This window comes from Xylaria bambusicola (assembly GCF_022495145.1).
Source record: "Xylaria bambusicola strain CBS 139988 unplaced genomic scaffold F5B22scaffold_87, whole genome shotgun sequence".
Taxonomy (NCBI): Eukaryota; Fungi; Ascomycota; class Sordariomycetes; order Xylariales; family Xylariaceae; genus Xylaria; species Xylaria bambusicola.
The window spans coordinates 89273-113207 of NW_025953640.1; the positions used below are offsets into that span (position 1 = coordinate 89273).

The following is a 23935-nucleotide window of genomic DNA, read 5'->3' on the forward strand; positions in this document are numbered from 1 at the left end:
CTTAACAGAGAATTTCTCGGAGATGATATAAGTCAAGCCATAAAAACGTGCCTTATTCAAAACATCAGACAGACATCGTGTAGGTATTAGCAGCCGGGAGTTAGGTAGTCTTATCCTATCCTATCCAGTTAGTTAGACGACGTAAGTAGAACCTGACGTTATAGCCGCGCTTTCCTGTGGATTACTCATTGCCCGCCCCAAGGTCGGTGAACCTGGAACCCTATCCTTTCAAGAAATGTCTCTACTAACGGCATGATTTCGTTTTGCGTCACTTTCCGATTCGCAGGAAATACCTACACTAGCTAGCTGCTCTAAGTTTCATTCGCTTCGGATGAGAGACAGAGGCCTCCCTCTTATTTCTCTACTAAGCTGAGCGATACGAAGGCTCGCTCACATTCTTATTCCCAAAGCCACAATCTAGAGGCAGACCTACACTTCTCCTCGCCGTCATTCCACAGACAGACGACCGACTGATCACAACACGGGACGGACGGAAGAGCGAGGCTTAGGTAGGAAAGCCCCAAGTCCTTATGAAATCATTCAACACATCCCGCAATCTTGCTGAGCTTCCCTTAAGTACGCTCTACCCTGCCTGCATTGCTACTGGTATACTTATGCCCAATCCCGATCAGTAGTGACAGGCATACTTAAGTACGTTGGGGGCGGTTTACATCATGTAGTGTACGTTTGCCCATGAAACAGCCAATCGTAATCGTCCCGTAGTCTTGACACGGTAATTCTGGTACCTTTGCCGTTGCCAATGATAGCTTTGGAGGCAAGGGTGCGTTGACCAAGGCAGCATGTTCGAATCCTACCGTATCCAAAAGTCCAAATATAACATGCAGGATCGAACCACCGTAATACCAGATCTGGCTTCAACGATTCTAGTACGTATTTAGCCTGCATCGGTTCCGGCGTACGCAAATTTGCCCCAGTCACAGATGAAAAGACACCATGTGACGATGAAAGCGCCTCTAGCTACAATACGGTCTGTAGTGGAAGGGTAGATGGTTCCACGCTGTAAATTGTAGACAGGGTCGTTTCAGTGCTCTTCTATCATGTAAGCATTGTAATCTATTTCCATGGCTGCCTGTTCCGCTTATTGGGTTGCTTTGATTGCAGCTGACAATATATCCAGCCCAGTTTGTATTTCGTCATCGCTTATAGTCAAAGGTGGGACGAATCTGAGGGTGTTTGTGCCACATGTGATAACCAATAACCCCCTCTCCCGAGCAGCTTTGATAATCGGAGACGGATCCTTGGTCAACTGAACTCCGAGCATCAGACCACGACCCCGAACCTCCCCGATTAGACCTGGGAACTGGCCACGAAGCTTTTCAAAGCCCTCTTTCAAGAGCGCTCCTTTGGTGACGACTTCTTTCTGCAGGGTAGGGTTCGCCAGTCGCTCTAAGACATGGTGGGCTATGCGGCACGCCATGGGATTTCCTCCATAGGTTGTTCCGTGGTCACCAACCTTGATTTTGTCGCTAACGAGACTGTTGGTGATGACGGCGCCAATTGGGAATCCATTACCAAGAGCTTTTGCAGTTGTTATTATGTCTGGGTGGGCCTCCTTTGGTAAATGACTGTGCGCCCAAAGAGTTCCAGTTCTGGATAGACCGCATTGTATCTCGTCATAGGTTAGAACAGCGCCCACCTCGCGGCATCGTTTCGCGAGCGCAATAAGAAACTCATCAGAAGCGACATTGACGCCTCCTTCGCCCTGTATAGGCTCGACGATGACTCCACACGTTTTGTCGGTGACGAGCTCATTGATTGACGCAATATCGTTATATGTGCCATACTTGAAGCCTGGAACCATGGGCGAAAAGGGTTCCTGGTATTTAGGATTAGGGGTGGCAGATAAACTGCCCATGGTACGGCCATGGAAAGAACCTTGAAATGAGACAAACTCAAATTTGGAACCAGAAGGGTCTACGATCTTGCCCACCTTGCGGGAGAATTTGATAGCGGCCTCGTTGGCTTCAGAGCCCGAATTGCAAACGAAGACGGACGAAGCATCGTGCATGGCGCCCGACTCCAATGTCTTCTCGACCAACAGCTCAGACAGTGCGCCGGTCCACGGGTTGAAGTAGAGGTTTGAAGTATGCATCAGCGTCGAAGCCTGATCGGCAATGAGCCTGGCTAGCGCTGGGTCGGAGTGACCAAGGCCATTGACAGCAATGCCAGCCGTGAAGTCGAGATACTTGCGGTTCTCCAAATCCCACAGATAAGACCCCTCTCCCTTGACAAATACAACAGAAGGTCGGGCATATGTAGCCACCATGTGTTTTAAGTGCTGGGTGGTCAGGGTAGTGCTCGGGGAGTCCCACGACGGGTCGGGGTTGCTGAGGGCAGCATCGCGATTGACAGACTCCTGGACCTGCGAGGGGAGGTTCGAAGTCGCAGCGGCGGTAGATGCAGCTCGCGACGAGAGTCGCCTAATGCTGCCAGTGAGTGCAGTTCGTGTAGCGAGCCGGAGAGCCATGGTTTACCGGCCTCAATTAGGTAGGATTATTTGCAAACGAATGACCTGGAGAGGAAAACCGGACTGCTATTCGGCAATTAATACGGGCACATAATAGAATAAACATGAGACACATTCAGAACTAGAACAGCTGTAGAAAAGGAGTAAATACATACCCGGGCAGTTGGTGAGTCAAAGACGGTGACTCCTCGTGAACAGCAGCTTGGCCCTCGACCCAAGTGGACCGACCGCTGTATCGAAAGTTGGGACTCAAGCGGGGATCAATGACAACCAGGGAAATCGGTATGAGGTTCTTAACAGACCAATTGGCCTGTTCAAGAGAATCCCGAGAGGAGGCTTGGGGAACGGGCCTTTATAGAGCTGGAGAGAAGCGCACACACCCAACGGACGGACCGACTGGTTTTCGCAATCTTTGCAAGCCAGGGCGCGGGATGTTGTTCAAGGTATTCCCAGTTCCCAGGGGCCCGGCAGCCGCCATAGCGCGCGCATTACAGCGCGGGTGGGGGAAGCAGAGGCCCAGTTCAGCACCCGGTTTGTTATCGATAGTCGACTTTTTTCTGGTCCGATGTCGCAACGATCACACCCACCACGCCCTGGCCTTTGGGCAGACTTTGGGGGAGTTCTTCTCAGGATTTGGAGGGGTTTAGGTCGACAACCCGGACTCCCATGAGCTCGACCTGTTGCATCCAAGTCTCGTGCTGAAAAATTCTCTTTTCTTTGGTCTGTTCTGCATATTGCGGGTGCTGTTAGGATTCGGTCGCCGCTTTTGTTAGGACTACCAAACCACAGAAGTAAGTAAGTAAGCCTTGATATGACGCAAGTCTTCAAGAGCTCATCCATCACCTGCGACGATGAGGTTCTTCCATCGATTCCAGCAACTCAAGCTGCTTCGAGGCAGAAATGCAGAAGAGAAATACTAGTAAAGTAATGAAGCAACGTTTGGATACTGCTCGTCTCTGCAGTATGCACTCGTTTGGCAGTTTTGATGGACCTACCCCAACAGATTTTGCCGGCTGCGTGTACTTATGATGGGAATCCCGGGTTCGGTCAGCGCCAACCAACGGTCCATTCCGTTCTCAACCACGCCGGCTGTTGTCTATCTGGAATGGAGATGAAAAATGCAACCAGGCCATCGGATCATTCATATTCCCTGTTTTTCGCAGTCATAGACATAGACATACGAACATAGACCGAGGTCCCCTACTAACAATCAATGCAAGTGACGTGGGCTTTACCGGCGGCTGGCTTGATAGCCAGCGCAACGCAAAGCAGTTACTTACAGATGTCGGCCATGTGTCGGTCGTATGTTGCACGGGATGGAGAACAGCGTCTTCTTGGATCTAATAATATAATTGGGGGTTTACCCCAGATAAATGGGATGGAGGCGAGGGAGGGACCGGAATCCAGAAGGGCGGCACCTTTGGGCACATGTCTGACGGACATTGGCCGACTGTGGGGTTCCAACTTGACAGCCATGAACAAAACAGTATGTATCACCGCTTACGCTCGGCAAGGCGTGTGACGCTTCATAGCTCCATACCGTGGTAGGACTGCGGCTATATTCATTATTCCATGCTGGAAGAATCAGACAAACTTTTATCATACCCATGGAAAGATCCCTTTCCATATGGTGATGCCGCTCACGATACCCGGTAGGTACTTACAACATCGGGGGGCATAAGTAGGGGAGTCCAGCGGGGCTGTAGGTACCTCCAAGTACCTACCTCCCTTAAGTAGGTACTCTAGAATGGCTGGAGCAGCCCTAGCTTGGCGTTTAGGTAGTGGACAGATAGTGGACCAGCAGTGCCTTGAGGGCTCTGTGGAGCGCTTTCACATGTCAGAAACAAGCTTGGAAGCCAGCAAGTCGCATTGCTGCTGACCACGGAAACGTCACAAGCTTGCTCATTCACTCACTCACTCTTACAACAAGCTCGGTTCCCGCGATCCCGGGTCCCACGCCGTCTATCATTTTGTCATTTTGTCATTGCGTCAAATTGCCAGATTGTCAAAAATACACGGTCATCCATCCTCGACATGATATGATAATGCTCTGTCCTTAGTGTGCCCCAATTACCCAGCTTTGTTCGTGCTTCTCTAAGAGCGCCACGCTCTTCTTTCTCTCCCTCTCCCTCCCTCTCTCTGTTCCTCGCGACACATGACTGTAGTCGCCCTCGACTGCTTACTTGTGGACTCTCTCTGTCTGTCTGACTCGGCCCTCTCCAGCATCTACTCCCAAGTACCTACCCGCCCCTCTGCTCTCCCCAAATCTTGGTGGGGACACAATGTCTCACCTCGCTCTTCAAGCATTGATCGACTAGTTTTGCATTTCTATAAGCCCTGGCAGGTGGCATATTGGGCCTCCGTCGCTACATCTCCGAGTTGGTAGCATCGCATTGCTATCTCAGCTACTTACTTGCTTTCCTTGTCTCCCGCTCTTCGGCTGCATATGCGAGACTGGCATGTCGCATTCGTGCATACGCACCACCGAATTTAACACCTGCTTGTTCTCGCATACAAAATGATAGACCATGTCCTTGGCAAACCTTCTGCCAAGTCGCGTCGACTACAAGTCCTAGCTGTCCTGACCTTTTGGTCAGCCTATCTCTACAGGTATGTCGAGATATCACGCCGCGCGATACAAGAGCTGACCATAGAGTAGAGGCAACCGCCATGGACCGCCAATCGTACGACTCTTGTCTAAGCTGTCATCCAAGAAGCTTACGGCATGGCAGATTGTTGTCTGCACCATGATGTACCTATATGCCGCCCGCAACTTTAGTACCTTGGTAGGGCTGGCGAGTCCAGAGCCCATGGCCAACATGTACGATGCCGCCTACTTCCGTGCTACCTGGGTGCTCACTGCTCTTGACGCTGGCTTCTGGACCGCCATGAAGATTAGGAAAAAGTGGCTGAGGGATATTGCCAGCATGGTCTTCTCCATCTACTACTTGGTGGCCGCCGAAAAGGCCGACGAGAAGGTCCGTAAAGTGCGTGGTACTCTGACCGTCGACCATTTGCGTGTCAGTTGGAATAAGGGGAAAACGCCGTATCTCGGTGCTCTTCAGAATCTGATGCGACCCCGTTTCACGCGCTGGCCACCGCGAGCCATCCGCATACCACGCCCCAACACGAGCGACTACAAAGAGCCAATCTCCGGTTGGATATATTATGATGGCCCCATCTCAGACCTCGAACACATTAACAAAGTCATCCTTGATATTCCTGGCGGCGGCTTCGTCGCCATGGATCCAAGATGTAATGACGATAAGCTCTTCGCCTGGGCTGGCAAGACCGGGCTGCCCGTGCTTAGCCTCGATTACAAAAAGGCGCCAGAGTACCCATATCCTTACGCACTGAACGAGTGCTTCGACGTGTATACAACACTTGTCAAAAGCAGAGGCCGTTGCATCGGGATGTCTGGGCGAGAAATTCCAAAGATCGTAGTGACGGGAGACAGTGCCGGTGGAAACCTTGCTACAGCCATGACTTTAATGATCATAGAAACTGCTACCAACAAACGCCGAACGGGTCTTGTTCAAGAAGATCTACCAGTACCAGCTGGCCTGGTGCTCATGTACCCAGCTCTAGATATGAATATTGGAAATTGGATGTCTGATGAGCAAATGGCTTTGATCAAGGATCGGAGGATGCGTGTTACGAATAAGGACTATCTCAAGCGCAAGAGAATGCAGTACAATGACCTAGTCGGCACACCCCATCAATCCGATGATGAGGATGAGTTTCCCTTCCCTAATGCAGCTACATCGAAGACATCCGATGGCGAGACACAAGATCAAGCTCTGCAGACAGCCCACCCGGAGTTTTCCCACGCAAGCCCACACATATGGTCCAAGTCTAAGCCAGCAACACCCGTGCCTCGGCGAGAAAGTCAATCAATGTCTCATCACTCGGAGCCGATGCGCACACGTTTGGCTATGGCTTCAATGATTTCATACTTCAACGACCGGATTATCACACCAGAAATGATGCGCGCCATGATCATCCTATACATCGGTCCGCACAACCGCCCCGATTTCTCACAGGACTACCTTTTATCGCCAATCTTGGCACCCGATGCTCTGCTACAGCAATTCCCCAAGACCTATTTCCTAACGGGTGAGCGAGACCCATTGGTCGACGACACCGTTATATTCGCAGGCCGCTTACGTCGCATCAAACACGCCTATTACTCGCATCGGAAATCGTTAGATGTAGAAGGGCTCGAAGACATGGCCGATTTCGACGACAAGGATGTCGCCGAGGTGGTGCTAATCCCGGGCATCAGCCACGGCTTCACACAGTTCCCCTCGGTATATCCTGCCGCATGGAAGCTCATCGATCGCTGCGCGCGCTGGGCAGAAGACCTTTTAAACACAGCCGAGTCACGCGAGCAGAGACGCCTCAATTCGCGCCGTCACTTCAATACGGAGTCCAGCGGGGATGAAGATCGTCCGTTGGAAATCAATATGACCAGGCTCAGGGGGAGAACCATAAGCGATAGCCAACGGGGCGATCAAACTTCAGATAATTCTGACGACGAGCTCCATGATGGAAATCGGCAAGCAAATGGCACTAAGAAGAAGAGGGCAAATGGAAGAGCCAGGGGTGGTCGGGGCTCGAGGAGCATTGTCAAGCTCGATAGCTCGGACGATTTGCTTAGCCGTCGTATGCAGGGTTTGGCTGGTCCTCTGACAGGTCTACAGGATGAGGATTGAGCTCGGCTGGTATAATCTTGGTTTTGTATATACTTACCTTATATAAAGAAAATATGACTGATGATGACCATAAGAGCTTGGCTTCTAGAAATGCGAAATGATGCCAAAAATGATTGAGATTAGTATTCTAATTCTTGCTGTTCTTAAGTATTGGGTGTCGTTACGTATTTACATGTCTTGGGGCCCAAACTTTCTTGTAGAAAACAATGTTACAACTCTCCCTTTCTTTGAAACTTGTATAGCTCAATGTTACTCAGCCAATTGGCAGCAAAGCTCAGGTGAGTCAAAGCTAATACCTGCCTTCTTCAGCTTTAGGATTGAGATAAAGATTGATGTGACAGCAGAACAAGGTTCAAAGCAGGATTTGTTGTAAGCTTGACGATTAGAAAGACGCAAGGATATTATATTCAGCTTGACTTTTGACATACTTCTCTTCATATGATCATATGACTTTATAGCCTGCTAATCACTGTATTCTTGTGATGACTAGCCCTTGTTCTGTGAGACGCGGATCTAAGGAGTGACCAGAAAAATATTTTCTGAGCCATTCACTTCGGGATAAACAACAAGATTTCACACTGTAAGAGTACCAATGACTGCATATCAGTGGCAAGTCACACAGAACGAGCTAGAGTGGTGCTATGTGTGACATTGTATTCATTTGACGATATGTAGTAACGTTAACCTGCTACAATCCTCGCACAACTCAAAGAATGACGTCTGGATAAACATTTGCCTAAGTAGGCAATGAAGGCATCGGTGAGTCGCTGCTTATTTTCCCTCAAAGTTGTTGGTTATTCCCATGTGCTGTCCTTATCTTACATGTCTGTGAACAAACAATACCTAGCTAAGGTTCACATTATAGTAACATTTATTTGTCCATCTCTACGATGGGTACCGTGACATTCCGTCTCGTCACTTCAATCCAATTCTCGACATAACACACCCCAAGTTTGGTCTCCACCATCTTAACACCTATCCTCCTCAAGTGAGAGGTCCTAACTGAACACGCTACCAGCTTCCCACAATGCCAGATCAACAGAATGCTACGGGCAAGACTTACTCCAGTCTGACCTGTATTGAAGTGGATATTCTATTCAAAGCCATGCTCTGTATAAAGGACATTGACAGCAAAGGCGAAGACAGGGTAAATGATATGGTCTCTATCTCCCATCTCCTTGACATGCGCATGAGCCTATATACTTTTTTCATACGCACGAGCCACACCTTTATATGACTCATACAAGTATCAACACGCGAATTCAATACCTGTTGCAGGAGACACTGCTCATACCACATGCCATACATACTACCTACCACTGTGTTCACGAGCCTCCCATCACGCTTCTGCTTGTGCAACTCCAGTCGGTGTAACCCTCAGAACGGCTTGACCTACGCAAGCTACCCAAGATCCCCCTTACTTCGTCACTCTTCTCGTGAACACGATATTTATTGTTCAACTATGTAACAGACTACCCCTCAAACTCTTTTCCCCTCCTCCTCCTCCTCCTTATGCATACAGCCTCACAACATGTTTCATACTGTTTGACATCAGTTCATTGCGAGTAATTCAATTCTTTCCTAACAAGCCCACCGATCACTACTAACTCACTCAAAGATAGATTTCGACAAGCTCGCAGACGTGGCTGGATATCCCAATGCTGAATCTATGAGAGCCCAGTGGCGAACGATGCAAGACATTCTCACTGAGATCACAGTGAAGGCAGAGGATGCCGATACCATGGGTGTCAGTCGTGTTGTTACACATGTCGATGGTATCTCTCATGGGTACACTGCCCCTTTATCTAATGACGGCAGCCGCAAACATGCCCCCAAGCTTCCTTCCAAGAACACCAAAGCCAGCACCAAAACCACAAACAGCAAACCCAAGAAAAACCCCAAGAAACCAGTCGGAATACACAAGCTACCACCCAACTATACCCCCCGCACCATCCACCGCCCAGCTAAGAATCGCATCGTCACCGCAGAGCAAATGGCCGAGGAATTCCAAGTATCATACGACAAAGGCCTCATCGAAGTAGGTTTCGGGCGCACCACTGCATTCGGGAGTATCCGCATCCCGCCCCCACCATCAGGTTTCGGTTTCGGACTGGGTGTCTACAGCGACTACGACAACGATGAAGATAATACTTTTCTAGCCTGGAAGGACTCTGCCCCATCACCTACACCCCCTAGTCAAGCGCGCAAGAGCGGAAACAGGAAGGCCGTTGGTTTGAAGGGGAAGAGATAAACGTCCTCGATGGGATGGTCTACGTCGAGTGCACCGTTATGTAATGGGATGCTCCGCAATGCAAATGGTGCAAACTCGATTACTTAAGAACGAATCCGGCCAGGTCATCTATCATCCATGGAACCTCCTATCGGAATGTACTGATTACACTGCGTTGATTGATTGCGTTATCCTTTCCTGCTATACATGATGTAGTTAGGTACTAGGCATTTCCTATCTACCTAGACTTCAAATCTGTACAGCTCGGTGTAGTTGGCTCTCTACGATAGCTTTGCCGCCACAATAGGCGCTCGTTCCTGAAATAGCCCAGAGGATTGCCTATCCAGCAAAGTGCGTGCCTTAGCACATGTTGGAGGAGAAAGAAGGTGTTTAGTTCGAGGATCGTATCAAGAGAGCGAAGGCATGTTATACAACACATTCCGAATATCACACGGGTATAGAGTCAGAAGGGCTGAGAGTGGATAGATACAGACACCTCGCATCGCGTTTCTATCTTATCCCCTCCTCTAGTCAACAAATACATTTACTTAGTATTACCACACGAGGAGTCTTCATGCCACGTGAACTAATACAACAGGACTGCAGTATGTACTTCGACTTCCCGGGAAGTCGTTATTACTTCTCTGGTAAGTTCTTATTAGCTTTTTCAACAGATGAGTGAAATACGAGGTCGAATGTACTCAGACCAATGAGAGATATAAATGAAAACGTAGTATATAAAGCTGAAATTCCATGATATTGATGCATATGATACGAGTGGGTATAGAGCGTATATACAAAAACAGCATTACAAGTACCATAAGCATCCAAATAGGTTACCTACATATGTAGGTAAATAGTTTCTAATCACGTTTCCTCCCTTTGCCTTCCCTCCGTCCGAAATGCCGTCGCCTATGCCATGCCATGTAAACAAATTTCTATTAGATAAAATCTCTCCTCTCAAATAGTACCGTAACGATCGATATTTTTTTCAATTCATTACGCTTTGATTTTCAGAATCGCCGCGAAGACTTCCTCGAAATTGAGAGGCTCCACGATCGTTCCCCGTCTTTGCTCGGCCGATCACTGCTATACCGGATCTCATCGGCTTTGATATCCGCCAGCAGCGGCGGCGCCTGGCCAAAGTGTTCTCTGTAATTCCGCTCGAAGCCACGCTGGCCTTCCGACACGACCTGCGCCTCGGAGGACACGCAGGCGCCCTCGAGCGGGTATACCCTGCCGCGCACGTACGGGTCGTTCTTGTCGTAGCCTCCTACCATCGCCGGCGGCGGCCGTTCGGGCGCGCGACTGCTACTACTGTCTCGTCGGTGATGGCTGCGGCTGCGGCTGCTGCTGACGCCATCCGTGTCCATGATAACGAGCTTCAAGCTGCCGTCGCTATCGCGGCGCGAGCGCTCCGAGGACGCGAAGTGCGGGAGCTCAAAGGTCCGGTCGGTGTCGTCGTTGCCTGAGAGCCGGCGGTGGTGCCGCGTCACGTGGACCTCCTGTGTTACCCAGATCTTGCCCCAGGTCTGCGTTATTATGGGCCAGAAGACGGGGATCGAGGCCACGATGGAGGCGAGGTCGACCTCGAGCGCCGCGAGGACGATACTCTGCGGCGCATAGAACGTCGGGTCCGCGACGGGATATGTGCCTGCACGCGTCTTGATGATGGTGTATAGACGCCATATGCTGATGATATTGACGCTGTGTAAAGTCGTGGGGTTAGTCAAATCCCTTCCATCATGGCACGCTGTTCCCGAAGCAGAGCAATAAAAGAAAGAAAGATAAGACAAGACAAGACAGGGGAAAAAACAAAGTTCGTTTATTTGATCAGACTTACCCAATTCCAAGCAAAAGAATCACAGAAAACCCAAGTCTTTGCTTCTTCTGCCTGAACGTCTGAAAGTACAGCGGAATCGGAATGGCCAGCACGCCCAGATCAAGGATGACATTGGTGCTGACGTGCGCGGCATACGTAGCGCCAATCTCGTTCGAGTCCTTGGACCCGAAGCCGTAACAATACGACTTCTCCTCCCAATTCCAGAAGCCCGAGAGCGGGACGCAGGGTACGATGGCGATGACGCCGAAGGCGAGGCCCCACAGCGCCGACACGACGATGAAGAACCAGCAGATCTTGCGCACGCGGCGGTCGTCCTCGAATAATCGGAGGTACTGCGTCAGCAGGCACAGTTTGGTGAGGATTGTGGATATGGTGTATGATAATAGTGCGATGTAGAAGGTCTGAAAGTAAAGAAAGAATATGTTAGTCAGTTGCAACCTCTTGTGTGAGCCGACGATACGATATACAATATGACATTCAACTATCACATCACATCGTAGTGCTTCGCAGGCGTCGTCATTAGTTGGTTGGTCCTGACCTTGAGAAACCCTGACCGATCCGACGGACCAAGCGCCCAGAAATGCTTGCCGAAGCCATAATCAAATACTGAAAGAACGCCGCATTAGCCATTTATTCGTTCCACATCATACTTCCAAGTCAGAAGGAGGAGGCGGAGGAGGGAAACTCATACATAGCAAGACGAACGCCGTTCCCACCGTCGCAATAATCTAGCGCAGCGGTGTTAGTCGAAGAGTTGAGATCGCCCCCATTGATTTGTTGTTGCATACCCGAAACAGTACAACAAATAAATCGTCCCATCCCAAACATTGAAGTCGATAGCGGGTATGTATCCTTAACAATACGCAAATCCATGATATTATCTGCAAGCAAGAGAGGGCTTCATTAGTCAAATGGTCCTGCATTTACTTTCCTCCTTATTTATCTGCCGAATCGGTCACTAATTATCGCAGACTTACAAAAAACGGAATGAGAAGTCCTTCAACGGTCGATCGATAGTTGAAGCCGCTCGGTGTTTCGTTCGAATTGTCGTACCGCTTGAAGAGTTCCCATGTATCCCCAGGCATCGCTTAAGACTCCCTTGTCGTTCACGATGCGAACAAAAAGAAAAGAAAAAACTTGCCCTTCCCAACGACCCGTTGGCGTCGAAAGGTCAAGATACCATGTTATTTCTGTCTTTTCCTCCGTTTAACGATTTTCGATGTATTATCAGTTGGTTCGAAGTGTTGGTCCATACAAAGTGTCTTTCGTTTGACCTTCTCTTCTTTTTTGCCGACTTGGTAAAAACCCCTTCGATGTCGATATAATTATATATCTTTTCTCTTTCGCTCGAATTATTACGTATTTCGCAGTGCGTCTTAAAAAATCGGCGACGTCGTTTATTTTATCGAGATTAGATGGACAGTCAATAAACTGCCAGAGTATTCAATGTCACCAAAAAGAGCCGACAGAAGCTCAATGAATATCAAGGTGTGGGGGTGGAGTGTAGTTAATAAACAGGTCAATATCTAAGTATGTTCCTTCGCATCTCACCCCCTGTTCCCCTCCATGATCAATCCCAGCTAAGGTATGCCAAAATAAGACTCCCGCTAACACTAGTCCGCTAGTCTACCACGTAAGATTATGCAAAGAGGAAGTGAGGGAAGACATGCCATGTTGGCTGACTTGGTTCATCTCTGCAGCTGTCGGGGATCCTGTACGGATCCGTCGACTCTTCTGACATAAGACATCGCTGATCCCCGAGCTACCTATATCATATCCGAGTCTTTTATTCTGGCCGCCATAAGTAGAACGGAACTGCTCCCTACAATTGTGTTTTATCTACGGGGGTTCATACTCGAACGTTTAAACTACTTTAATCCCGTTAACAAGACGCGAAGACACTAGACTGGGTAGATAGTGAGTGTCATAGTACCTTACGCTAAGCGAGATGTAATGCCGTGACCAAAGACAGCCGAGTGCTTGGTTGCCGGAGCGGGTGGAGTGTACTAATCTCACGATACTTGTGCTAATTACACTATACATAGTATTTATAAGTATTGCTTTCAGCAATAATTATGTCGTCTTATCATCCCTAAGTACTTACTAGCAGCCCTGCTCAACAAGGTGGTGTATTGACTCACTTGGTTTCAACTCGATTGTATCAGGGGGTTCATTAAGGATGCGGAAATATACTCGAACTCATGCTCGTCTACGCTAGAGTATGGCAATGAATAACACAGTCAAGTTTTCGCGACATTCAGAATTCATTCATTGTCTTCAAACTCCCTCTAGTAAGTCTATCTCCTCTTCTGGACATACACACTACGTTATCATCGCAAATCCATAGTAGCAAGCGGTAAAGATAGGCTTCAGGCTCATCCTACTCTGCCCCGTGCTATACTCCTTAAGTCAGGTACTCAAGTAGGCAGACTCGGCAGACTTGGTAAATAGTCCGTTAGCTGCGCCTATAACGTAATACATTATATCTCCACCATCCATTTCGAGAACTGCTTACGCGATTGGGTGAACTACTTACACTACTTATGTTGAGGAGGGAGCACGTGGCATCTCAAAACTGACAGGGTTCCGTCGGCGCTAGAATTACTTACTACAGCACTGAGTCTGTACTCCATATTGAGTAGTGACGGGTAGGTAGTCGAGGCGATCTGACAAAAAACTGTCACCCCCATAATAATTATACCACCTATGAAGTGTGACAGTTTTTTATCAGACCGCCTCGGTAGTGAGTTCTCTACCCAACAGCACTTCAGCAGTTGTCGTCCATATGAGTGACAGGGTGTCCAGGCAGAACCAGGGATCAGGATTCGCTACCATGTCTAGTATCATGAAAGGGACTCCTTGATAGGGCAAAGATCTGGCACTTCTAATGCTACGCTCCCCACCCCGACATGCCCGCCCAGGGCGTGAAGATCGTGAAACCAGGGTTGGTCGCCGCCTGAATAGGAAATGGTCGCGTCGGATACCGACTGATGATGCTGTAGCGTAGTGTAGGGTAGCGGCGTAGCATGCGTATATGTATAATAGCGCAGGAAGGGGGATTACCGTATGTTATATTATGTTCGATTTGGTTCGGTTGAGTTGGTATGGACGGTATTTGCATTCTCATGCTAACTTGCATGCCGGCAGCCGGGCGTCGCTTCACTTCTGCCTCTGTCGGTCTGCAGTTCCACGACGCCCGTCCGCTGCAATACTACGCCGGGCAAATTAGCCCCTTGCCTGTCATTCATCATAGCAGGTATTTCGTAGGATCCGGTGGGAAGTGGAGTTGGGGCGATTCCCGCTTTCTTACCTAAGTCAGAGGCGGAACCCGGGCGGGCACCCACCTGCGAATTCTACGCGAGATTTGACAAAGCAAAAGACGAGACGAACCATTCTCATGTATCGTGATGAATTATTACCACTTCACTATATGCATCGTTTGATTGTAGTGTATGATGATACTATAACATGACTTCATCTCCGGCAGTCGTCCAATTTGTTGTACGGGTATCAACCCATTCATTTCATCTTCACTGCCCACTGTTGACTCAATATCATAACCACACACTGTTAGTAGAAATAAGCAACCAGCATGTGCACATATGTATTTAACCCCAATTACCGTTTCAGACAAGACCGTAAGCGCCCTCCGCCTCCAAAGGATTCCGTAAAACAGCGGACGGGGTTGAAGGATGCAATGCTGGTAAGTTAGTGAGTAGCGTATTCGCCAGTCCCATCACCGCTTGACCCGAAAGGAAGCGGCAACAAACCTTCCAGAAGAACGGGAACGGGCGTCGCATACCTAACAGGTCCCTAACAAAACCCTCCGCCACATCAGACAGGCCCGAGTTTTTGCACTCACAGTAAGCTGGCGGTTTCTCAAGGGCGTGCCCAACTCGATGTTCACCAACATTTTAACTAACAGTGGATATTCACATTGTTACCTACTTAGATTCCACATTTGCTGGTCGGTGTTCGTGTACACTACCGTACCTATTAGCGCATCTTAGCATGTGTTTATATTTAGCAACTAACTTACACGTGTACCAGTAGTTTACTTTTGTTATGGTGTACTTCAAATCCACGTTGCAGTATCCCGCAATGTGTTAGCCATGTTCACGTACAATGGTCCAAAGTCAGTAGTAACATGGACATACTGTAGAATGTAATGGGTATAAGTATTCCTATCCAAGATAAACTCATATCCTCACATATATCTCTCTCCTCACTTACAGACCGTCAAATCAGACACCTTAATCTAGGTACAATACTTATCATATCACGGTATCACATCATACCATTCTAATCAATTCCCGGCATTATCCGCGGATCTTTCCTTTCAAGTACCATAGTATTTTACTCACTCATTTTAACGTGGTAGTATTATTGAGTCGGATATACTCCATCTTCCAACTTTTCCCATTTTTCAAAACCTTGGTTTAGCCACGAACACTACGGTAGGTAATTGGCGCCACAATGTAAGTAAGTACTGTAACTATGTGACATAAGGTAGAGAGGTATGTAAGTCATCACGCATCGGTGTTCATTCCAAGTGTAGCATAGTAAGTAGTATGCCGACAATCCGGTAATAACGGCTGATACTACATTACAGTAAAGTAGTGATGATTTCCCCCACACTTTGCTACATTACTTACCTGACCCCGTTACCATTTACATCAGAGACTCGGCTTCGTTCTATTCACTATGTGATAGCTTATGTATAATCTGACTTAACAGTACGGTACACTAAACACTGACAACACGCAGTATCATCTCATTTGCGGAACAAGCCGGTGGTACCTTGCAGATTAAGTACATACAGTACATACATATGCAATCGTTGCGTACGACGCTTTAATGAAACCGCGCAAGGAGGCTTTCAATTAAAACAAAATGATCTCATTGCTGTGATCTAAATTACTCTTCTTACCGCAGTGTGCCGGCAAGTTCATTCATTCACGACAATTTCTACATCTACGCGTAGTGGAAAACAAAGTCGAGATTCAAGTCGGGTTATCCTGGTTAAAGGGGCTTGCCTATCACGGCTCGCATTTCAAGCAAGATACCTAGATAAGGGTAGTAACAGAATGTGGTGTGTCGCACACACACACGTTCACTAGTGTAGGTACCGTACAATCATTAGTATAGATAAGGAATAGTCATGAGACCTCCCGTGCCTGTTTCCGACGTATAGGCCGTTTTACATACTTAGGTTCATAGGTATAGGTATACTTATTATTGCTTTCATTATAGGTCATCCTCGTCGTCTTCCAGCGCATTAACGCGCCGCTCACCTAGTTCCCGGATTTTGTCTCCCAGGATGGTCCTGCCATACCGTTCTGCGACCTTGCCTGCAGCCTCTATCATCCGCCCGGTGCGATCGCGCATGAGCTCCACCATCTCCAGCGCCCGCATCCCCCTGTCCTCGCCCTCGCGACACTCAGCTGCCAGGAGCTGAAGCAGAGCCTTGTCGATTTCGAGCTCGAGTCTAGCAAGGCTTGAGCGCTGCGCATGGCTGCCCTTCGTCGCGTCTGCAAGGTCTTGCAGTTGTGCCGCCGCAATTCCTTTGAGTAAGTATTGCTGCTCGAGTCTGCGGCTTTCTGAGTCCTCGTCTTCATTGTCTGGTGAATCATCGTCTTCCATGGCATCAGGGTTTGGTTTCTTCTTGCTCGGTGGCTCTGATGTGAGCGGTATGGAGAAGTCGAATTCAGAAAGCAGGGGTCGCGGGAAGTAGGGATACTGATCCCCTCCCTTGAGGATGATACAGTGAAATTTGTTGTCGGCAACAGCGATCGGAAAGTAGGTTTCAGTTTTACGCCCCGAGGCCAGACGAGGGAGCAGATTCGTGTCAAGCAATGGTATCCATGAAGCTCGAGATGGCCGTCGCCAATGTAAGAGTGTGAGCAATGTCCCCGTAGAGTCATAGATACATGGATCCTAGTTAGACAAATGTTAGACCTAATGGACGACAAAGAAGCAAAAAGAAAAGAGTATGCATCATGAAGCGCACTTACACCAGAGTCCGAGAAGAAAACACTTTTCAGGGTTGCCCCTGGAGGGAGCGCTACAGTGTCCTCATTCTGGCATATCTCGTCTCTCTTGATATTCTCAATTGTATAGTGTAATCTTGTCCGGCCGTCCCCTCCAGCCGGTCCATTACCTATGGTCATCACATAGTCTCTCCAACTCGCGCAGGTAACCATAGGAGCGCTCTTGGGCCGATATACCTTATAGGGTATACCAAATAGCGTATAAACTCGTACATAGTTAGCCGTCGTAGTGACGGTTATGAATGATTCACTAAGCGACATAGCAAGCACAGCTTCTCCTTTAGGGAGCTGCGTCTTCCAATCAGTACGGTGCGTCCATGTTTCATGGGGTCGGTAGAAGATTGTAGCTGGCGAATTCTCTGTGGGTGGACAAGAAAAAGCCACGCCGCTTTCTGTTAAGCAGGCCTTATCGTATAGGAACGTGTCGGTAAAATGGAAATCCCTATGGAACTCGTGATCGTAGAATTCGACCGTGACGGTATTATGCCCATCTTGATCTATCGTCCATACAAATCCGATTAGATTCAGGCAGAGATATTTTCTATTGCCCCGCCAGGGTGTAGAGCCAGGCTGAAAGGCTTCATGGTATTGAATTTCAACGTTGCGGCGTTTACTAAAGGGCTCCCCAAACACACTGTCACCATCATGTAACCGCTTTCCGTTGTTATTGATGACATATCCGGCCCCATCATCATCGACTACAAAGTCTTCATCCTCTGGCAAGGGACCGTCCATAAGAGAATCATAACTACCGGCTGAATCCCTCCGAGGGCGTGAGACCATAGGCTTGAATCCATTGGTTTCCGGTCTTCTAACGTTGGCAGAGATTTCCGACAACGGGTCGTGAATGAATGGAGCTGGCTGTTTCGATAGTGCCAGCAGTGCAGTGTGCTCTGGGGGAACAAAGTCAGGATAGATATATACCTCGCCATCCGAGTTGGTAAAGGACACAATATTCTTAGTCGGGTGCCATGCAATATCCATGACATTGGCAAAGTCATGGCGGGAGATAACGGCCTGCGTCTTAGTATCCCATATTAATATTTTCTTGTCCTTGCCGGCTGATGCCAGCATGGCTCCGTTGGGAGACCATGCTAGGGCAGTGATTTCACCGGCGTGTCCGTTCGAAAATGCGCGCTGGTTCTCCCAGTCATTCTTCGACACGACTTGAATATCCCTTGTTGGGGTTGGAACAGCAAAGGCGCGGCCGTCGGGATGCCAAGCGATCTCGGCGCTGGTTTCCGACTCGATGTCCAAGACACCAATGACGCCGTCTACTCTCCGGATTAACTCGGGTTCGTCTGTGTCCTCGCCGCCGAGGTCGTAGACATAGACTATTCCATCGGTGCAGGCCAATGAGATAGTCTGCCCCTTCGTATCGAAGGCCAAGTGCTTGGTGGGCTTGTTGTGGGCTCTGAGGTGTCTCAGCTTGCTATTGTCGTCTGTGCGAACAAGTTTGACGGTCAACTCATCGCTGGCGACTGCGCACCACTTGGAGTCTGGTGACAAGGCGACATCTCTAATTGGGAGCGAGGTTCGCAGGAGGTATTTATCGAAGGCGGCGTTTGGAATCGAGTATAGACTTAGGGTGCCATCCTCGGACCCCACGACGAAGAAGTTGTCGGAAGCGGCGACACTGACATTCTGTTCCTGGCAATCGTCGATATTGATGGGCTCGCCATCAAAGCCCGTCTTGTATAATCGGATGGTATTGTTGGAGCCCACGGTGACCAGCTTAGAGCCATCGGGAGTGTAAGCGCAGTGTGTAGAGCCCTGGGTGTGGGCAGGTCGTGCACGCGGGCGCATAGGCGCTGTAGACGCCATATTTTGGAGGCGGAATCTCGATCTATGAAAGACTGAAGATTCTCTGAACACTGGGAAAAATCAGACTTTCACTTCGCTATGACTTCACAGTGAATTGGCCGTTCAGCACACGATGATTCTGAAGGTTGTACGAAGTACTTCATTGGCAGGGACAAGGCGCGACACAGAGCGCGTAGCGACGCGTTCAATCAATTAAAGTGCCCCTCCTTCAGGGCACTGATTGTAACTATGTACCTGGGTAACTGTAGACGGGCCCCTGCCAGTCTACGCCAACCGTTCCCAGCTGGAGCTTTTTGCTTTCTCCTGGCCACTGACATACAGTGTAGATACCTAGGTATACAATCGTGACTTAGGCAGTCATGGAGAATAGAGTGTGGGTAGATAAAAGTGAGAAATTCTGTTGCCTGAAGTAATAATTCACCCGGAACGACAATAAAAGGCAGTCTATCATCGTTTCTATTTCATATAGACCAAGCCTCATTCACCCCGCGTGACTGGTCTTTCTCCTACATCTGAGTGTCTTTCCCCGCCATTCCATTCCATCATCACCATGCGTCAGGGCAGCTCTACAGGGCATTATTTCCAGACCGAGTATGTATACGCTCTCTTCAACATGTAAATGCGCAGTATAGCTAACATGACTTCACTAGTGCTGAGCAAGCTCAAGAGGAGAGGCGCGCAACAAAAGCTAGTAACAAAAATGGCGATCCCATTGTGCTCAAGTCCAAATTGCTAGCTGCTATTCCAGACGCTTCAGCTTCTAGCTCGCTGCTCATCGCTGAATCCACGGGGTCCGTCCGCAGAGTGGACCTAGAGGTGAGCATATCGTGTCGCTGCAGTCTACGATAGTGTATACTGAATTGCTCTAGTCAGGGGAAGCGAAGCAGGTATACAGGGGCCCGGCTGCACCCGTCACCTGTGTTGCGGTCGGTGGCCCAGGAAACCGCACCGTATTCGCCGGATCATGGGACAAGGACATATGGTCTTGGGATTTGGAGACCAAGACTCCGGGTCGGAAGTATAGTGGCCACGCAGACTTCGTTAAGACCGTCATATGCACAAAAATCGGACCGAAGGACTGTCTTATCAGTGGAGGCGCAGACAAGAAGATAATCGTTTGGGATGTCGAGACAGGATCTCGTATTCATGTGATCCAAGACCAAACCATTTCCATGATGGCCCTTCAGCATCTGGTCATCGACCCCTTAGAGTCGACCACTGAGGCCGTTGTCCTAGTCAGCGCCAGCAGTGATCCCCATATCCGACGGTGGCGCATAACAGCCGACACGGTTGAACAAATCAAAGAAGCGTCACCGAATGAGCCGAATTCTGTGCGTCATAGTATTTTGGAACACGACACAACGGTTTACAGACTGTTCTTTGACACAGAAGGCGATGAGGTGGATCTCTGGACATCAAGCGGCGACGGCACCGCGAAGTGCCTTTCGCGGCAAAAGGGGTTTACGACAGAAGATACTATCAACCACGGCAGCCATGTAAGGGCCGTAGCCGTTACGGACCAATGGATAATCACAGCGGGGCGAGACGAAGACGTAAAAGTCTGGGATCGCACATCTGGAAAGCTATATTGCACTCTCGAAGGACATTACAACGAGGTGACAGACCTCATTATTCTGAACGAGGGAAATCTAGTAGCATCTGTGTCCATTGATGGGACCGTCAGGAAATGGCCGCTTCACAAAAACGAGCTAGATAAAGTCAACAAGGACAGAGAGGACAGGGCCAACGGAGTTGTTCCAAAAGAAGATATCCCAGAACCAAACGAGAGCGTGATGACGGCAGAAGAAGAAGCCGAACTTGCAGCATTGATGGAAGACTAGCGATCGAAATAATGAATCAATTCCATCATCAGATTAATAAACTACTTGCATCTCACTACTAACCTTAATTATGGGATTTGTGTTCCGATCTTTCACTCATAAATAAACTGTTAAGTCACCCCTTAGATCCCGCATGACAGACGTCTCTTACCTAATGACTACGTCCTGGTCGTGTCACTTTTCGAAGCCCTGCGTAGGTCGTCGTGCTCACAGTCCCTCACGAGTTTGGTACATAGCCCTGAAGCTTATCTACAATGAACCGATCATAGAACAACCATAAGGATACCCAAGCCCTGCTACTGCTATAACCTACGAACTCGCGAGATTTGAGTTCCTTATATCACAATCATCGTGGGTTGACCTTATAATTGTGCTAGAGACAAACTAACTAAGGTGTCCACATCATCGTAAGTGAATCATGCACAAGTCTCGACAAGCTGGTGTCAGCACATTGTTAATCGAGACTCTACAAGGATGTCTCAGATGACTATCGCATGACAGAAGACAGCGCCCCTAACTTGATTTGATCGAAACAGTTATAGGTCATTTCATAAGGTTGTCTGAAAGGCTTTAACATACAACATCTACATCTAAGTGTGATGTTCATAGAACCGGGGGAAAACCTATATCTTCTAGCGTCTACAAATATATCATATCCCAAAAGTCTAGTACACCACTCAGGTCCGTTCTTATAGAGAGCCAATCAATTCTGCTAGAGATGAGCAACTTATAGAACTTAATAAAGAGAATCTGTAATACTTCTGCTTCTCTATCTCCTTCTCCAATGAAATGGGACTGAAATCACTTACGCACTATACCGAGACCCAGGAGACAATGAATACCAAGACAGATTACACTTGAACTAGACGGGCACATCACTGCCAATTCGTCAACACCGTATCCCCCTCCTTAATCCCCGCAAACCCAATGGACTCCCTCCAGACAATCTCACACTTCTTCTCATCCTTGGCCTCGGGCCCACAATCCGCGACCACAGAGCCATTCAGATAGATCCCATCAGGTCTCCGTCCCAATTTCTCCGTATCGAATGCCGCATTGATAACATCGCTCGCAGACTGCGCCGTAGTGCGATAATGTCCGTTAGGCGGCGAGAATCGCGACATGATCGACATCAACGGGCCCGCGACGACACTCGCCGCCCTGAGTAATTTGCTCGGGGTCCGGCGTGTCAGGCCCGTGGGCATGGCGCCTGGGTCGACGGCGAGGGTGCCGATGGCGGATAGGGCAGGGTCGGTTTTTAAGCGCTTTGCTAGCTCGCGCCTGTGCCATTGAACCATCAGTCAGATTGAGAGCAAAGCAAAGATACCTCGATGAAATCCGATAGAGAAAAGCTTCCTTCAGTGAGATAGAAAAGCATAGAAGATAGAACAGAAGGAGGACAAGCACTTACATGAACATGATCTCGCAAAGCTTCGACGCACCATACCGGCGATACCCCGTATTCCCACTCCCAGGCTCATCATCAGGCGTGCTCCATTTCCCTCGGGCGAGCGGTTCCACGGAGACAGGTTCCTTGAAGATGAGATTCCACTCCTCGTCTTCGTAGGCGCGGATGATGCTGGACACGGTATTCCTCTTATCAGACGTACTAAATACGCACCCCAACATCAGCAATCATTCATCCCCATCTATCCTCATCACATCAAAAGCGTAGATAGTGAAGTAAAGAAGACGCGAGAACTCACTCATGCGACCAGCTCCCCAAAACCACCACTCTCCCAGACTCTTTATCCAAACTCTTCAACAAGAGCAGCGTGAACAAGAAATGCGAAAGATGATTCGCCTGAAACGTCATATCGAATCCGTCCCCGGTCATCGTATGCGTGGTATATTCTTGCCACGCGGCATTAAGAACCAACGCTCTGATCCTGGGTATCTCCCCGCCGTCTACGCGCCTATTGATATCCTCCGCGGCCCTGCGCGCGCTGGCCAGGCTCGAGAGGTCTAGCGGGACGAGGTCGTAGGCGTGGCCGACGGCGCCGGCCTTCTTCAGCACGCTCTGCACGGCCGTCGCGCGCTCCGTGTTGCGGACCGTGTATAAGCCGTGGTAGCTCTTCGCGAGCGAGGGCGAGTCGAGGATGTGCTGGACGATGGCGGAGCCGAGACCGCCGTTGGCGCCCGTGACGACGATGGAGCCCTCTGCTTTTGAAGAAGACATTTTCTTTCTTTCTCTTTGATGGAACGGTGCTGATGCTGTCTTGTATAACCAAAGTATGAATATTTATTTTTTACTACTACCCTGACTCTATACTCGTAGCTTATATCGTCGGTCTTCGGGAGTGAAGGTGATGGTGTATACACAGTTCGATAGAGCACCGTGGCGTTTCCGCCCATCTTGTATTTGTTATTTATTTATTTTTATCTATGTAAATTAATAAGCTCGAAACGCGCACAGGCTGCTGAGCTCTGACGCAATGCGGATGATTGTCTCGTAAAGTTGTATGATATTGATATCTATCGTCGATAGTCTCCGTGCGGTGGACAGATAATTGCTCCGCGCCGGTCAAAACGGTGGTTGGCTAGAACTGGGTGAATCGGGTCTAAGACTGCCATGCACTAGACCGGAGGGCGGAGACTTAGAATACATAGTAAGCAGGTTGCATTCTCACATGAAGCATGAGAATACCTACGAGTCCTGACCTTTCCGGACATTGTTCATTAGAGTATTGTTATGAGAACGAGATTTCGGCTATGGAAACTTTTCGCTAAGATGGGCGGGCTCGTATCCCTTAACGCCGTAGTCTAAGCCCCACGATCTATCTATCGTGTAGACTATGCCAGACCAGGGAAATCCCGATATGATGCCTAACCTGAGCGGTGCACATACAATACAACATCTCCTATCATGCACTCCAATCGAATACCAACCATACATTGCACTCTTCAACTTTTTCCACTTATTCATTCCCACGTAGTACGGCAG

The 23935-nt window shown here is 48.9% G+C and overlaps 6 protein-coding genes across 6 annotated transcripts; 2 read left to right on the forward strand and 4 right to left on the reverse strand.

Moving 5' to 3' along the window:
• Positions 1-1002: 1002 nt before the first annotated feature.
• Positions 1003-2921, reverse strand: F5B22DRAFT_562202 (acetylornithine and succinylornithine aminotransferase). The gene is made up of 2 exons (XM_047973062.1): positions 2644-2921; positions 1003-2554 (listed from the first exon to the last, which is right to left on the reverse strand). Exon 2 carries the CDS (start codon positions 2486-2488, stop codon positions 1100-1102), a length of 1389 nt encoding a protein of 462 aa, XP_047825084.1. The 5' UTR covers positions 2489-2554; positions 2644-2921; the 3' UTR covers positions 1003-1099.
• A 1451-nt stretch (positions 2922-4372) lies between these two features.
• F5B22DRAFT_630294 (alpha/beta-hydrolase) lies at positions 4373-7276 on the forward strand. The gene is made up of 2 exons (XM_047976537.1): positions 4373-5098; positions 5148-7276. Exons 1-2 carry the CDS (start codon positions 5007-5009, stop codon positions 7201-7203), a joined length of 2148 nt encoding a protein of 715 aa, XP_047825085.1. The 5' UTR covers positions 4373-5006; the 3' UTR covers positions 7204-7276.
• A 2895-nt stretch (positions 7277-10171) lies between these two features.
• Positions 10172-12843, reverse strand: F5B22DRAFT_630298 (uncharacterized protein). The gene is made up of 6 exons (XM_047976538.1): positions 12254-12843; positions 12065-12157; positions 11968-12004; positions 11815-11882; positions 11277-11677; positions 10172-11140 (listed from the first exon to the last, which is right to left on the reverse strand). Exons 1-6 carry the CDS (start codon positions 12359-12361, stop codon positions 10447-10449), a joined length of 1401 nt encoding a protein of 466 aa, XP_047825086.1. The 5' UTR covers positions 12362-12843; the 3' UTR covers positions 10172-10446.
• Positions 12844-15825: 2982 nt separating this feature from the next.
• On the reverse strand, positions 15826-19358 carry F5B22DRAFT_562305 (minichromosome loss protein). Its single transcript, XM_047973063.1, has 2 exons — positions 17291-19358; positions 15826-17213 (listed from the first exon to the last, which is right to left on the reverse strand). Exons 1-2 carry the CDS (start codon positions 19148-19150, stop codon positions 16524-16526), a joined length of 2550 nt encoding a protein of 849 aa, XP_047825087.1. The 5' UTR covers positions 19151-19358; the 3' UTR covers positions 15826-16523.
• Positions 19359-19469: 111 nt separating this feature from the next.
• F5B22DRAFT_630302 (WD40-repeat-containing domain protein) lies at positions 19470-21109 on the forward strand. Its single transcript, XM_047976539.1, has 3 exons — positions 19470-19741; positions 19801-19966; positions 20020-21109. Exons 1-3 carry the CDS (start codon positions 19701-19703, stop codon positions 20989-20991), a joined length of 1179 nt encoding a protein of 392 aa, XP_047825088.1. The 5' UTR covers positions 19470-19700; the 3' UTR covers positions 20992-21109.
• Positions 21110-21505: 396 nt separating this feature from the next.
• F5B22DRAFT_630304 (uncharacterized protein) lies at positions 21506-23694 on the reverse strand. Its single transcript, XM_047976540.1, has 4 exons — positions 23643-23694; positions 22698-23587; positions 22403-22600; positions 21506-22272 (listed from the first exon to the last, which is right to left on the reverse strand). Exons 2-4 carry the CDS (start codon positions 23168-23170, stop codon positions 21867-21869), a joined length of 1077 nt encoding a protein of 358 aa, XP_047825089.1. The 5' UTR covers positions 23171-23587; positions 23643-23694; the 3' UTR covers positions 21506-21866.
• Positions 23695-23935: the final 241 nt, after the last annotated feature.

Coding starts and splice junctions, on each gene's coding strand:
- F5B22DRAFT_562202 (XM_047973062.1), bottom strand. CDS start 2,488: ATGGCTCTCCGGCTCGCTACACGAACTGCACTCACTGGCAGCATTAGG.
- F5B22DRAFT_630294 (XM_047976537.1), top strand. CDS start 5,007: ATGATAGACCATGTCCTTGGCAAACCTTCTGCCAAGTCGCGTCGACTA. Junction 5,099..5,147: donor TGGTCAGCCTATCTCTACAG/GTATGTCGAGAT, acceptor ACCATAGAGTAG/AGGCAACCGCCATGGACCGC.
- F5B22DRAFT_630298 (XM_047976538.1), bottom strand. CDS start 12,361: ATGCCTGGGGATACATGGGAACTCTTCAAGCGGTACGACAATTCGAAC. Junction 11,678..11,814: donor ATCGGTCAGGGTTTCTCAAG/GTCAGGACCAAC, acceptor CTTTACTTTCAG/ACCTTCTACATCGCACTATT. Junction 11,141..11,276: donor ATTCTTTTGCTTGGAATTGG/GTAAGTCTGATC, acceptor GACTTTACACAG/CGTCAATATCATCAGCATAT.
- F5B22DRAFT_562305 (XM_047973063.1), bottom strand. CDS start 19,150: ATGGCGTCTACAGCGCCTATGCGCCCGCGTGCACGACCTGCCCACACC. Junction 17,214..17,290: donor TTTTCTTCTCGGACTCTGGT/GTAAGTGCGCTT, acceptor TTGTCTAACTAG/GATCCATGTATCTATGACTC.
- F5B22DRAFT_630302 (XM_047976539.1), top strand. CDS start 19,701: ATGCGTCAGGGCAGCTCTACAGGGCATTATTTCCAGACCGA. Junction 19,742..19,800: donor GGGCATTATTTCCAGACCGA/GTATGTATACGC, acceptor TGACTTCACTAG/TGCTGAGCAAGCTCAAGAGG. Junction 19,967..20,019: donor TCCGCAGAGTGGACCTAGAG/GTGAGCATATCG, acceptor GAATTGCTCTAG/TCAGGGGAAGCGAAGCAGGT.
- F5B22DRAFT_630304 (XM_047976540.1), bottom strand. CDS start 23,170: ATGTCTTCTTCAAAAGCAGAGGGCTCCATCGTCGTCACGGGCGCCAAC. Junction 22,601..22,697: donor TTGGGGAGCTGGTCGCATGA/GTGAGTTCTCGC, acceptor GTGCGTATTTAG/TACGTCTGATAAGAGGAATA. Junction 22,273..22,402: donor CTTTGCGAGATCATGTTCAT/GTAAGTGCTTGT, acceptor TCAATGGCACAG/GCGCGAGCTAGCAAAGCGCT.